We start from the raw sequence: 12,993 nt of genomic DNA, 5'->3' as shown, positions 1-12,993 counted from the left end.
TGAATGAAGGAGACCTGGAGAAAACTGTGAGGTAGGAGGAGTGCAGATTCCTTCTGCTGGGATCCATTGCAAGGCTCCAATGTTGTGCAGATGGAGGCTTTGTGGACTTTGAGATACTGTGTGGTATTGAAATGACAACAAATCCTTTGGGTGATGAGAATCTCCTCCACAGGATGTAATTTGTACTTCTGCATCACTACTGTACAAAATGTGTTGGTCAGAGGAAACTCAATGTTGAATATTGTTTGATAAAGCACTTCCCTCTTCTTTTGAGAAGGGCATTGTTGGAGGGCAGGACTTCAGCTCGCTGGAGTTCCTGTGTAGAGGTGCACATCTGGAGCAGCTTCCTCATGTCTTGGTTTTGAGATGATGGCTCCTTTCTCCTTGTCAAGTGGCATTGGCAGGGGGATGTGATGGGGAGGAGGTTATAATGTGTGTGTGCCACATTTCTTCAACCTGAGCCTTGCAGGATCAGCCTCAGTAGAAATGGGGTGTCCCCTTGTCATGCTCAACGCTGATACCTGCACAAGCACAGCAAACCTTCCAGAGCAGACCAGCTCTAATATTATCATAGAAATTCTATTGCCACATTCTCCCTCACAATTGATATTGTGAGTGTGCTTGTGCTTCAGCATTTGGTGTGGTTCTCTCAAGACCAAATTGCCCTGGACCAGGATCAGAGCTTTCACTCTGATCATAGAGTTTTAAACATCTCTCATGTGTAGTTCTGTGGTGAGAACACACCAGTTCCAGGTGAGATTGCTGAAAAAGCATAGAACATTTAGTGTGAATGTCACGGAGACATTCTGCCAGACATTTTGTGGTTTTGCATCCTTTCTTAACTTCTTTGTGCAGATTGTGATGGAAGGTGGGGATGTGTGAAGGCTGGACCGTGCTCAGAGTGAGTTTTTTTGCTGGGCCAAGGAGTTGTGGTGGGGCAGTTTGGCTGCTGTAGCTGGAATTCTCCAAGTGGCATGGAATATTGCTTGGTTCTTCTGTCATGGGGAGGGTGAGTTTGAGTGGAGAAGTTTCTTTACTGAGGAAATGTTGATGCTGTGTAGCATTAGCCCGATCACTGGGAAAGAAAGCTCCAGCTGCTCAGCTAGAGATTAATTTCCCAGAGCTTGGGATAGAGGATTCCACTGGAAAACCCTGAGAATTCCCCTCTGTCCCTTGAGGTTGCTGGCCTGGGATCCTCTGAGGTCCTTCTGCAGTCCTGTGTATCCTTGGTATTCTCCTTACTCTTCCTGCCAGATGTGAAGACATCTACCCTAGAAAACTCAGAGCGCTTGCTTTTGAAAATACAATGTTGGTGAAACAGCAGCATTTCCAAATATCAGTCTTGCTTTGTCAGCCTTTTGTAAAACTCTCCGTGTTTACATCTCTGCGCTGGTCTTGATAGGGAATGGGAAAATTTCAGTCCATAATCAGCAAGTCTCCAGACCTGGTATTTTGATATGGTGTAATGGGATCTTCTAGATTTCTTCTCGTATTTTACAAAAAAGATTCTTCTTTTGCATTGTCAATGCGTTGGTAACAGTGGATAAAATGTGAAGTGGTGAATTTTTGCTGCTGTCAGGTTCAGAGTTTGCAGCTGTTGACCATCAGTATGAGGGATGGATTTTCCAGTCTTCTAAACTGAGTTTGACGTTGTGAGAATGTCCTTACATTTGCCGGATCTCTCCTGTTTTACATGTGAGAAAAGTGCATGAAGTGCATTGTTATCTGCACAGTGATTTAGTGGTTTTTGCTGAATGTGGGTCATTTCCCCCTATTCATCTTCCTCTGAAATCTCTGATAACATTAAAAGAAATGTTTCAGAACCAGTTGACTCCCTTGAAAGTAAATGTTTTCTGAAGAAGGAGCCCGGGATGCTTCAGGTAAGTTGCTGTTCCCGAAGGATGAGTCTGAAGGACAGTTGTACCTTTATGTATCTTTGGTCATGGATTCATCATTTTGGATTGTCCAAGTGTACCTGGATTTGGAGTTGGACTTGATGATCCTTATGGATGCCTCCCAGTTTAAAAAGTTCTGTAATTCCTTTACTGGATCAGCAGAGCACCACTGCCTCCTCTCCTTTCTGTCTTCTTTGTCCAGACACAGCACAAATAAATACCAGAACCACGGATGCAAAAGTGACCCTAAAACATTTCTCAGAGTGGTTATGTTGGGAGTCGGGAGTGTGTTCCCAGAGCAAATGACACAGAAAAAACGACTCTGTTGCCTTTGCCGTGTGGATCAGGCTACACAGAGGCATTTCAAGAGGGAAATGCTGGACATGGTTGCTGTGTGTTTCTGACTGGCCTGCCTGCAGTATGAAGACAGAAATTTCCATTCATCATGTATGTTGCAAATGAGGCATCATATGAAGAGTATTTGCAGCTGTGGTTGTTCTGTATTTTTTCACTGTTCAGGAAGGATTGTTGTGCTTGGCCGTGATGGTTTCATCCCTGAAGAACAGATTGTCCTTTGTTGTTTGTGCTTAGTGAATTCTGTTTGCACTAAGATAAAAGTACCTAGGGATTTGGCCTGGTTTTCAGAGAGCTGTGAATTCTTTCCCTGAAGACAGTGGGACCTGAAGACTGTGGTTTCCTTGCAGAAGATGAGGTGAAAGATCACTGTGTCAGCCTGGCATAAACCGGAAAGGAGCAGGAAGTTTGTTCCTTGAGTGTAGAGATGAAAGAACACAGCAGAGAGGAACGGGAACTGTTCCCCGTGGCGTGTTCGTGCTTCATGGGGAGGGTGATGTAATCACTTGTAACGATACATTGATTAGTGAGACAAAGAAGAAGGAAAGAGAGAAGACGAGTGTGTGTGGTATAAGGACAGTGAAGAGAAGGAAGGGAGAATTCCAGTAAAGACGGGAGAGTTTACTGATATGCCACAGATGCTCTCACTGTACACAAGGAAGGAAGGAGAACAAGAAAGGAGGACATAAGTTGAGTGAGAGAATAGAACAGAAATACAGAAGATGCTATGAAGGAAGTAAGTAAGAATGGAAGAAGACAAAGGAAACAACAGCAAAGGAGATAAGCGCTACGCAAGGAGCTTCCCTGTAGAGGCTGGGTGAACCTGATTCTTAACAGTCTCTGCCTGGATTAGAATATTCTGCGGTGTGAAACTAATGCCACGTAAATCGAGTTGGTGCATCGGCTTGTTTTTTCTTCTGTCTGGATCCGGAGGCTTCATGCGAGTTACAAGAAGGGGTAAAGAAGAGGGAACAGGAGAAAAAAAAAAAAAGCAAGCAATCGGAGGAATAAACTGAAAGACGAGCACGGTTGGAAGAGAAAAAGCAGAGGAGCAGGCCATGACGATCGTGTGAGGCGGCGGAGCAGCGCACGGTGTCGCTGCAGGCTCAGGAACGGCGTGTGGGCGGCTCCGCCCCGGTGCGGCGGAGAGCCCGGCTGTGAGCGCGGGGGGGCGGCGCGGGCCGGGCAGCAGAGCCGGTGCGACCGGGCGGCGGCGGGGAGCCGTGCGGGGCCCGGGCCGGGGCCGGCGGGCACAGCAAGAGCGGCAGAGCTGCAAGAGCGGAGGCGAGAGCAGCGGCGGCAGGGATGGGCGAGCGTTGCTGTGCGGTGCTGCGGGTGCTGGTGCTGCAGGCGGCCTGGGCGCTGGCGGGCGGGCAGGTGCGCTACTCGGTGCCGGAGGAAGCCAAGGCCGGCACGGTGGTGGGCCGTCTGGCGCAGGACCTGGGCCTGGAGGCGGGCGAGGCGGAGGCGCGGCGGCTGCGGCTGGTGGCGCAGGGCCGGCGGGCGAGCGTGGAGGTGAGCGGGGCGAGCGGCGCGCTGCTGGTGAGCTCGCGGCTCGACCGGGAGGAGCTGTGCGGCAAGAGCGCGCCGTGCGCGCTGCGCCTGGAGGTGCTGCTGGAGCGGCCGCTGCGCGTCTTCCATGTGCAGCTGGAGGTCACCGACATCAATGACAATGCCCCCATCTTCCCCGCCGCCCGAAAAAACCTCAGCATCGCGGAATTGTCTGTGCCGGGGTCTCGTTTCCCGCTGGAGGGCGCGTCGGATGCGGATATCGGAGCGAATGCGCAGCTCTCCTACACACTCAGTCCCAGCGAGCACTTCTCTCTGGATTTACAGAAGTCCGGTGAGAGAAATATTGAACCTGAACTTGTATTAACGAAATCTCTGGACCGGGAGACGATTCCCGTGCACCAGTTGGTGCTGACAGCGACTGACGGGGGCCGGCCGTCTCTGACAGGCACCATGGAACTGGTGATCTCAGTGTTGGACGCAAACGACAACGCGCCCCAGTTCAACCAGTCGGTGTATAAAGTGCAGCTTCCGGAGAACGCTACAGAGGGGACGCTGGTGACGCGGGTTAATGCCGCAGACCCGGACGAAGGAACTAACAGTGAGGTGACGTATGCCGTGACGAACTTCATTCCTCCGAGTGGACGAGATGTGATTTCCATCAATCCCAAGACAGGGGAGATTCATCTCACGGGGTGTCTAGACTTCGAAGAAGTCAATGTATTTGATTTTCGTATTGAAGCGAGAGACCATGGAGCACCCTCGCTGTCGGGTCACTGCAAGGTGGAGCTGGCGGTGCTGGACGTGAACGACAACGCGCCGGAGGTGTGGGTGACGTCGCTGTCGGTGCCGGTGCCGGAGGACGCGTCGGTGGGGACGGTGGTGGCCCTGCTGAGCGTGTCGGACCGAGACTCGGGGGCGAACGGACGCGTGCGGTGCTGGGTGTGGCCGGCGGCGCCGTTCGGGCTGGAGGCGACGTTCGCGGGCTCGTACTCGCTGGTGCTGCGCGAGGCGCTGGACCGGGAGCGGGTGTCGGAGTACGAGGTGGAGGTGCGTGCGGAGGACGGCGGGGCGCCGGCGCTGGGCGCCAGGCGCGGGCTGCGGGTGCCGGTGTCGGACGTGAACGACAACGCGCCCTTGTTTGCGCAGGCCGTGTACACGGTGCTGGCGCGGGAGAACAACGCGGCGGGCGCGGAGCTGGCGCGGCTGTGGGCGCGGGACCCGGACGAGGCGGGCAACGGGCGCGTGAGCTACTCGGTGTGGGAGGGCGCGGCGGGCGGCATTGGGGCCGCGGCTGGCAGCGGCTGGCGTGCGGCGTCGAGCTACGTGTCGGTGGACGCGGAGAGCGGGCGCGTGTGGGCGCTGCAGCCCTTGGACTACGAGGAGCTGCAGGTGCTGCAGTTCGAGGTGCGCGCGGTGGACGCGGGGGAGCCGCCGCTGTGCGGGAACGCCACGGTGCAGCTCTTCGTGCTGGACGAGAACGACAACGCGCCGGCGCTGCTGCTGCCGCCCGCGGGCTCGGCGCCGGAGGCGGGCGCCGTGGCGGCCGAGGCAGCCTCCTCATCGTCGTCGTCGTTTGTGGGGCCGGTGTCGGGGTCGGGCACGCTGTGGGCGTGGGCGGCGTGGGGGGCGCCGGCGGGCCAGGTGGTGGCCAAGATCCGCGCCGTGGACGCCGACTCGGGCTACAACGCGTGGCTGCGCTACGAGCTGTGGGAGCCGCGGGCCAAGGGCCCGTTCCGCGTGGGGCTCTACAGCGGCGAGGTGAGCACGGCGCGGCCGCTGGACGAGGCGGACGGCGCTCGCCACACGCTGCTGATCGTCGTGCGCGACCACGGCGAGCCGGCGCGCTCGGCCACGGCCACGCTCAGCGTGTCGCTGCTCGAGGCCAACGAGGCGGCGCTGGCCGCGGGATCCTCGGCGTCGTCGTCAGGGTCAGGGTCGCGGTCGGCGTTGGGCGTGGATGTGGGCGGCGCTGCGGCCAGCGCGGCGACCAACGTGTGGCTGGTGGTGGCGATCTGCGCCGTGTCGAGCCTGTTCCTGCTGGCGCTGGTGCTGTACGGGGCGTCGCGCTGGGCGCCGCGGGCGGCCGTGCTCTCGGGGCCCGGGCCCACGACGCTCGTGTGCGCCAGCGAAGTGGGCAGCTGGTCGTACTCGCAGCGCCACAGCCGCAGCCTGTGCGTGGCGGACGGCGCGGCCAAGAGCGACCTCATGGTTTTCAGCCCCAACTTCCCTCCGCCGCCGCCCGGCGCCGCGCCCAAGGACACGCAGCCGGAGCCCTCCGCTCTCCTCCACACGGTCAGTGACACTACTTTGCTGTCCTTTGTTCTGTCACCCACGCCTAGTTCCCCTCTCTACCCGGTGTCTCCCGTCCCCTTTTGCACTTGCGGTTTGGAGTCGGGCTCCGCCTTCTTGCCCAGGGTGCTATCGATGCTTTGCGAGTGCTTATAGATGTGAATTGTACCTCTTCATCACCTGCCGAAGACACTCGGGTCCTGCTCGTCTACTGAGGTGATGAAGGTGGTGCAGTGGAAATAAATGCATTAGTACACACAGCAGCAAGTATTGTTGCAGCAGGTATCTGTAGGTGTGGTTTTCTGTTCCGGATGTGAGTTTTTGCGTAGAATTAAGTAATTGTCGTTTGCGATAGGAGGTGTCCCGAGGATTCAGCTTTGCCGAATATGCATCTGCTCCCTGGTGTTGGCACTGGACCTCATTTCATGCGTGTCAAGACATGCAGGCTGTGTGTTGACAATTCTCAGGGCTTTGTGGACAATCCTGTCTTTAGGTTGTGTTTCCTAACAAATTCACTTCTTCCTCTTTGATTTTGCTCTCTAACATGTGATGTGAAAATTCGGCCTTCATCTTTTTGTCAGTCAATGGAAGGATAAATGGTCAAATTAAGTTCTAACGCTAGGGACATTACGAGAAGATGTGGTAAGCCTTTCCTATGACCTATTCTCAAGGATCTTGTTACTCTGCTTAGACTTATTGTCTTCTGAGGGACGAGATGTCTCCAAGGGTGAGGGTTAGAAAGTGGAATTTTCTTTCCCTTCCTCCTTTGTTCCCTGGGTTGAATGCACTTTCCTGGCCAGAGAACTAGTATGAAATACCATGTAGTCTTTTGATGTTGTATCCAAATTCATATCAACATCAGCATCCCTTCAACAGGCGTGGAGATCACTTTGTGAAAAAAAAAAAGTAGATAAACAATGCAAAGAATAACCCCTCTCAACAAAACCCAAACCAATATCTCCTACACAGTCAATAGAATCCATTATAGTGTTGTGCTTGTGAGCGTTTTGGTTCCTATCCAAGTGCATGTAATGACCTGGTGAGTGTCATTGTGGACTCGATTTTGTGCAATTGAACCTAGTAGAGATGGTGTGTCCTGTTGTCACACATGGTTGTTTGCTCTGCAAACCCTACAGAGCATGTCAGCTCAAGATTTCTGCTGTACAAATTCTATGTGTTCAACGGGTTGGAGCACTTGTGCTACATTATTTAGTTTTGTTCCCTTGAAGAACAAAATCCACAAATCCTGATTCCGATCATGTTCTCTTTACAGAATGTCTAAGAACTCTGATATTCAGCTCTGTGCTATTTCCATGTGAAATTGCTATAAAGCAGCAAAGTGTTCATGGTGAAGCTCATGCAGGTGGGAAGAGCCTGCTGAAGGCTGTGTAATTTTGAGCAGTTTCACGTGTTCTTTGTGGTGTTCATGATGGAAGGTGAAGTGGTGCCAAGGCCTAGATCCTCTGCAGAGTGTGATTTTCAGATGGGACATATTGCTGGAGTTGAGACATGGTTTTGATGATGGTTCTTGGAATGGCATCAAGTGAGGCCTGGACCTGTACGTTGGGGTGGGGCAGTTAGAGTGGGGAAGAGTGTTGCCTCAGGGGAAAGGAGATGCTGAGTGGAACGTGGTCTTTGTCATTGTGGATGAAACGGACAATGTGTAGAGTGTAGGTGTAGTGCTCTCATTTCCCATGGTGCAGGATGGAAGATGCTAATGGAAAACACTGAGAAAAAGCCCAGCACAAAGTGCTGCTCTTCTGTGATCTTCTCAGGACCTCCAGCAGTTCTGCACATCCTTGATCTCTGTTATTTTATGTTATGTTATTGCTTGTAAATGTACCTGCAGTCCATGTCTTTCATTCCTTGTGTTGTGCTTGGAATATCGTTGGACAAACAAAAGCTTTTTGAAATTTATAATTGTGCCCACCTTCTCAGAATGGTGCCCGAGTAATTTCTCTGTTCTTGGTATTATTGGAGAGGGGAAGAAATGGTCTCTGTATTCAAGATGTCATCAAACCTTTCATTTGAGGCACAGTGAGACACGTTCCTTTGTTCTCTTCTCTGCTTCTCTCACACTGGCAATATGTAACAGTGGATGAGATGCAGATGGTGAAATACAGGCAGTTGTCAGATGTTTGGACAGTAATCCATTGGTCTTGGGGAAAGTTTTTCCACTCTCTCGAGCTGAGGCTGCCTTTGAGAGAATAGCACAAAGTTTCAGGTGTCCCTCCTGCTTCCCCGTGATGGAAGTGCAAAAGGAAGTACTACTGACTCTCCTTGTTTTTCAAAGCTCTTGGTCAATTCACATTTGGGGGTTTTTTTTCTGTCCAGCATGCTGCAAAATTACTCATATCATATAATATATTATACCATATCATATCATATCATTAGGGGACCATGTTCCTTAAACCCCATTCTCCTGTTCTGAGAAATTTTCTTTTTTGGAAAATGCTACAGGTGAGTTGCTTGTACCTGAAGAGGCTGTGTATGAGAGACAGGTGTACCTTGGTTCCTGTTCAGCTGTGGTATCTTCATAATGGATGGACTGAATATCACCTGGATTGAAATGCCTGTGGGTTGGGAGCACCAATGCCTGCTCTCCTTCCTTTCGTGTTGCTTCCTTGCACAGGGAGAACACGTGGAAAGAGGGAGAGACAGAAATTACCTCCAATTCCTTTCTCGAATGAGATGTGTTTGGCATAGAGCAGATATTCTCGGTGACAATGCCGTGGTATCACACTTATGCCTTTCAGTTGGCCGTGCAGGTGTAACATGAGTCATGAAGAATAACCCTTGATGGTATTGGAAGTATTTATGGGGTGTATGACTGATTGGTGTGCTGGACTGTGATGATTTTGCGATCCTGGATGAGAAACTCCCTTTGGTTGTTTGTAATATTTGGTGCGCTTTTAAATTCGATATTCCTGTAACTGGAGTTCAGGATTCTGTTCCAGAGGGTAGAACAGTGATGGGGAGAAAAAAAAGAAAATAAAACCCGGAAATAGTGCAGTCGAACACTAGTGGAATGAGAGGCCTTTCAAAAAGGCATTTACATTCCTCATGGCAAGCAAGCTGTAGTAGACAGTTGGAAAATCTTTTGGTACAGGTAGTAAATAATAATGGCGGGACAAGGATGGAAATGGAAAAGGATGTGAAGGAAAAAGAGCAGGAAAAAGAAGATATAGGATTGAAGAACAAGAAAAGGGAAGAGGTAAAGAGAATAACATAGGAATGAAGATTAGAAAGAATGGAAGGGGTCCGTGCAAATCTAAAACAAGCAAGCAAGCAAGAACACAAGACACTGTAAAGTACCAGCACGCAACGAGTTTTACGCCTGACGCTGAACGGAGCTGGTCCTTAACATCCTCACGTTCTGGAGCAGATGCTGAGTAATTACCTTTGCTGATGACTCCGATTAGATGATCTCAGAATGGGCACCGTAGGCGACTGGAGACCTGCGATGGAGGGTAGAGACGAGAGAAGGATGGAATAAGAAAGGAAAGGGAAGAAAGAAGACAGAGAATTATAAAAGACGAGAGACGACAAAGAGGGAAAGAGGCAGAAAGGAGAAGGGGAAAAAAGTATCCAAGAGAGAAAATTGAAGGAGAAAATAAAGAGGGAATAAAACACAGACGAGAATGAGGAAGAAATAAATAAATACGTACGACGAAATAGTAGGCAATTAGGAAAAAGAAGTAAAAGAAAGAGGAGCACCGTAAGACGGAAAGGCAGAAGAGATTGCCAACCGCGGGGCGGTGGCGCGGACACTGCCGGGGATCGGGTAAGGCAGAGGAACAGCGCACGGTGTCGCTGCAGGCTCAGGAACGGCGTGTGGGCGGCTCCGCCCCGGTGCGGCGGAGAGCCCGGCTGTGAGCGCGGGGGGGCGGCGCGGGCCGGGCAGCAGAGCCGGTGCGACCGGGCGGCGGCGGGGAGCCGTGCGGGGCCCGGGCCGGGGCCGGCGGGCACAGCAAGAGCGGCAGAGCTGCAGCGGCGGAGGCGAGAGCAGCGGCGGCAGAGATGGGCGAGCGTTGCTGTGCGGTGCTGCGGGTGCTGGTGCTGCAGGCGGCCTGGGCGCTGGCGGGCGGTCAGGTGCGCTACTCGGTGCCGGAGGAAGCCAAGGCCGGCACGGTGGTGGGCCGTCTGGCGCAGGACCTGGGCCTGGAGGCGGGCGAGGCGGAGGCGCGGCGGCTGCGGCTGGTGGCGCAGGGCCGGCGGGCGAGCGTGGAGGTGAGCGGGGCGAGCGGCGCGCTGCTGGTGAGCTCGCGGCTCGACCGGGAGGAGCTGTGCGGCAAGAGCGCGCCGTGCGCGCTGCGCCTGGAGGTGCTGCTGGAGCGGCCGCTGCGCGTCTTCCATGTGCAGCTGGAGGTCACCGACATCAACGACAATGCCCCCATCTTCCCCGCCGCCCGAAAAAACCTCAGCATCGCGGAATTCACCTCCCTACCGGGGTCTCGTTTCCCGCTGGAGAGCGCGTCGGATGCAGATATCGGAGTGAACGCGCAGCTCTCCTACACACTCAGCCCCAGCGAGCATTTTAGCTTGGAAGTCAAATCCAAAGATGAAAAAAAAAGCTCCGTGTTTCTGGTACTCACGAAATCTCTGGACCGCGAGACGATTCCCGTGCACCGGTTGGTGCTGACGGCGACTGACGGGGGCCGGCCGTCTCTGACAGGCACCATGGAACTGGTGATCTCAGTGCTGGATGCAAACGACAACGCGCCCCAGTTCAACCAGTCGGTGTATAAAGTGCAACTGCCGGAAAACACGGCCCCAGGAACTGTGTTTTTTCAGCTAACCGCGACTGACAAAGACGAGGGAATTAATCAAGAAATACATTATTCTTTCAGCGACACGGTATCTGCCAATCTTCAAGAACTTTTCAAAATTGACGAAAAGTCGGGGGAAATACGGACAGCAGGGGAACTGGATTTCGAGGATCTTCAGTCATATGACCTGGAGATGGAAGCTAGAGATAAAGGAATACCTCCGCTGTCCGGTCACTGCAGCGTGGAACTCGAAGTACTGGATGTGAACGACAACGCGCCGGAGGTGTGGGTGACATCGCTGTCGGTGCCGGTGTCGGAGGACGCGTCGGTGGGGACGGTGGTGGCCCTGCTGAGCGTGTCGGACCGAGACTCGGGGGCGAACGGGCGCGTGCGGTGCTGGGTGTGGCCGGCGGCGCCGTTCGGGCTGGAGGCGACGTTCGCGGGCTCGTACTCGCTGGTGCTGCGCGAGGCGCTGGACCGGGAGCGGGTGTCGGAGTACGAGGTGGAGGTGCGTGCGGAGGACGGCGGGGCGCCGGCGCTGGGCGCCAGGCGCGGGCTGCGGGTGCCGGTGTCGGACGTGAACGACAACGCGCCCTTGTTCGCGCAGGCCGTGTACACGGTGCTGGCGCGGGAGAACAACGCGGCGGGCGCGGAGCTGGCGCGGCTGTGGGCGCGGGACCCGGACGAGGCGGGCAACGGGCGCGTGAGCTACTCGGTGTGGGAGGGCGCGGCGGGCGGCGTTGGGGCCGCGGCTGGCAGCGGCTGGCGTGCGGCGTCGAGCTACGTGTCGGTGGACGCGGAGAGCGGGCGCGTGTGGGCGCTGCAGCCCTTGGACTACGAGGAGCTGCAGGTGCTGCAGTTCGAGGTGCGCGCGGTGGACGCGGGGGAGCCGCCGCTGTGCGGCAACGCCACGGTGCAGCTCTTCGTACTGGACGAGAACGACAACGCGCCGGCGCTGCTGCCGCCCGCGGGCTCGGCGCCGGAGGCGGGCGCCGTGGCGGCCGAGGCAGCCTCGGCATCGTCGTCGTCGTCGTTTGTGGGGCCGGTGTCGGGGTCGGGCACGCTGTGGGCGTGGGCGGCGTGGGGGGCGCCGGCGGGCCAGGTGGTGGCCAAGATCCGCGCCGTGGACGCCGACTCGGGCTACAACGCGTGGCTGCGCTACGAGCTGTGGGAGCCGCGGGCCAAGGGCCCGTTCCGCGTGGGGCTCTACAGCGGCGAGGTGAGCACGGCGCGGCCGCTGGACGAGGCGGATGGACCTCGCCACACGCTGCTGATCGTCGTGCGCGACCACGGCGAGCCGGCGCGCTCGGCCACGGCCACGCTCAGCGTGTCGCTGCTCGAGGCCAACGAGGCGGCGCTGGCCGCGGGATCCTCGGCGGCGTCATCGTCAGGGTCAGTGTCGCGGTCGGCGGTGGGCGCGGATGTGGGCGGCGCTGCGGCCAGCGCGGCGACCAACGTGTGGCTGGTGGTGGCGATCTGCGCCGTGTCGAGCCTGTTCCTGCTGGCGCTGGTGCTGTACGGGGCGTCGCGCTGGGCGCCGCGGGCGGCCGTGCCCTCGGGGCCCGGGCCCACGACGCTCGTGTGCGCCAGCGAAGTGGGCAGCTGGTCGTACTCGCAGCGCCACAGCCGCAGCCTGTGCGTGGCGGACGGCGCGGCCAAGAGCGACCTCATGGTTTTCAGCCCCAACTTCCCTCCGCCGCCGCCCGGCGCCGCGCCCAAGGACACGCAGCCGGAACCCTCCGCTCTCCTCCACACGGTCAGTGCTCCTTCCTTCGTTCCCTTTTCTGCTCATTCTCATCCGCTCTCTGGTATTTGCTGTTTGAAGGGGCCTCCGTTCCCGCGTCTTAGGGATGTTGTCTACTTAGCGGCTGTTTAAGGATGGCAATGGCACCTTTGCGTTTGTCATCGCGTCCTTCACCAAGCCCCCTGCTCATTTTGGTGGGCTGCAAAATGTGGATGTTGCAGTACCCTCGAGCCCTTAGGCAGATTTGGTTTGGTACTGTAAATGGGTGCTGTTCTGCTTTAGCATTAAATTAGTGTCCTGTGCGACCAGAGGTGCTCGGCGGTGTGAGATTTGCAGACGATAAGGGGGGGTCTTATGCTGATGTGTGGTATTTCCACCGCATTGGTGAAGGTGTTTCAGACAGCCGGGCTGTGGTGGTGAGAGACTCGCA

At 55.5% G+C, this 12,993-nt stretch overlaps 2 protein-coding genes across 2 annotated transcripts; both read left to right on the top strand.

The window, feature by feature from the left end:
* Window positions 1–3,476: 3,476 nt before the first annotated feature.
* LOC117003517 (protocadherin alpha-6-like) lies at window positions 3,477–6,265 on the top strand. The gene is made up of 2 exons (XM_033073485.2): window positions 3,477–6,053; window positions 6,176–6,265. The coding sequence occupies exons 1-2, from the start codon at window positions 3,555–3,557 to the stop codon at window positions 6,263–6,265; spliced, it is 2,589 nt and encodes an 862-aa protein (XP_032929376.1). The 5' UTR covers window positions 3,477–3,554.
* A 3,790-nt stretch (window positions 6,266–10,055) lies between these two features.
* LOC117003516 (protocadherin alpha-2-like) lies at window positions 10,056–12,695 on the top strand. Its single transcript, XM_033073484.1, has one exon. The coding sequence runs from the start codon at window positions 10,071–10,073 to the stop codon at window positions 12,693–12,695; it is 2,625 nt and encodes an 874-aa protein (XP_032929375.1). The 5' UTR covers window positions 10,056–10,070.
* The last annotated feature ends 298 nt before the right edge of the window (window positions 12,696–12,993 follow it).

Source organism: Catharus ustulatus, chromosome 15, assembly GCF_009819885.2.
Source record: "Catharus ustulatus isolate bCatUst1 chromosome 15, bCatUst1.pri.v2, whole genome shotgun sequence".
Classification (NCBI taxonomy): domain Eukaryota; kingdom Metazoa; phylum Chordata; class Aves; order Passeriformes; family Turdidae; genus Catharus; species Catharus ustulatus.
This window is presented reverse-complemented; position numbering and strand designations above follow the sequence as displayed.

Coding starts and splice junctions, on each gene's coding strand:
- LOC117003517 (XM_033073485.2), top strand. CDS start 3,555: ATGGGCGAGCGTTGCTGTGCGGTGCTGCGGGTGCTGGTGCTGCAGGCG. Junction 6,054..6,175: donor CCTCCGCTCTCCTCCACACG/GTCAGTGACACT, acceptor CTTCTTGCCCAG/GGTGCTATCGATGCTTTGCG.
- LOC117003516 (XM_033073484.1), top strand. CDS start 10,071: ATGGGCGAGCGTTGCTGTGCGGTGCTGCGGGTGCTGGTGCTGCAGGCG.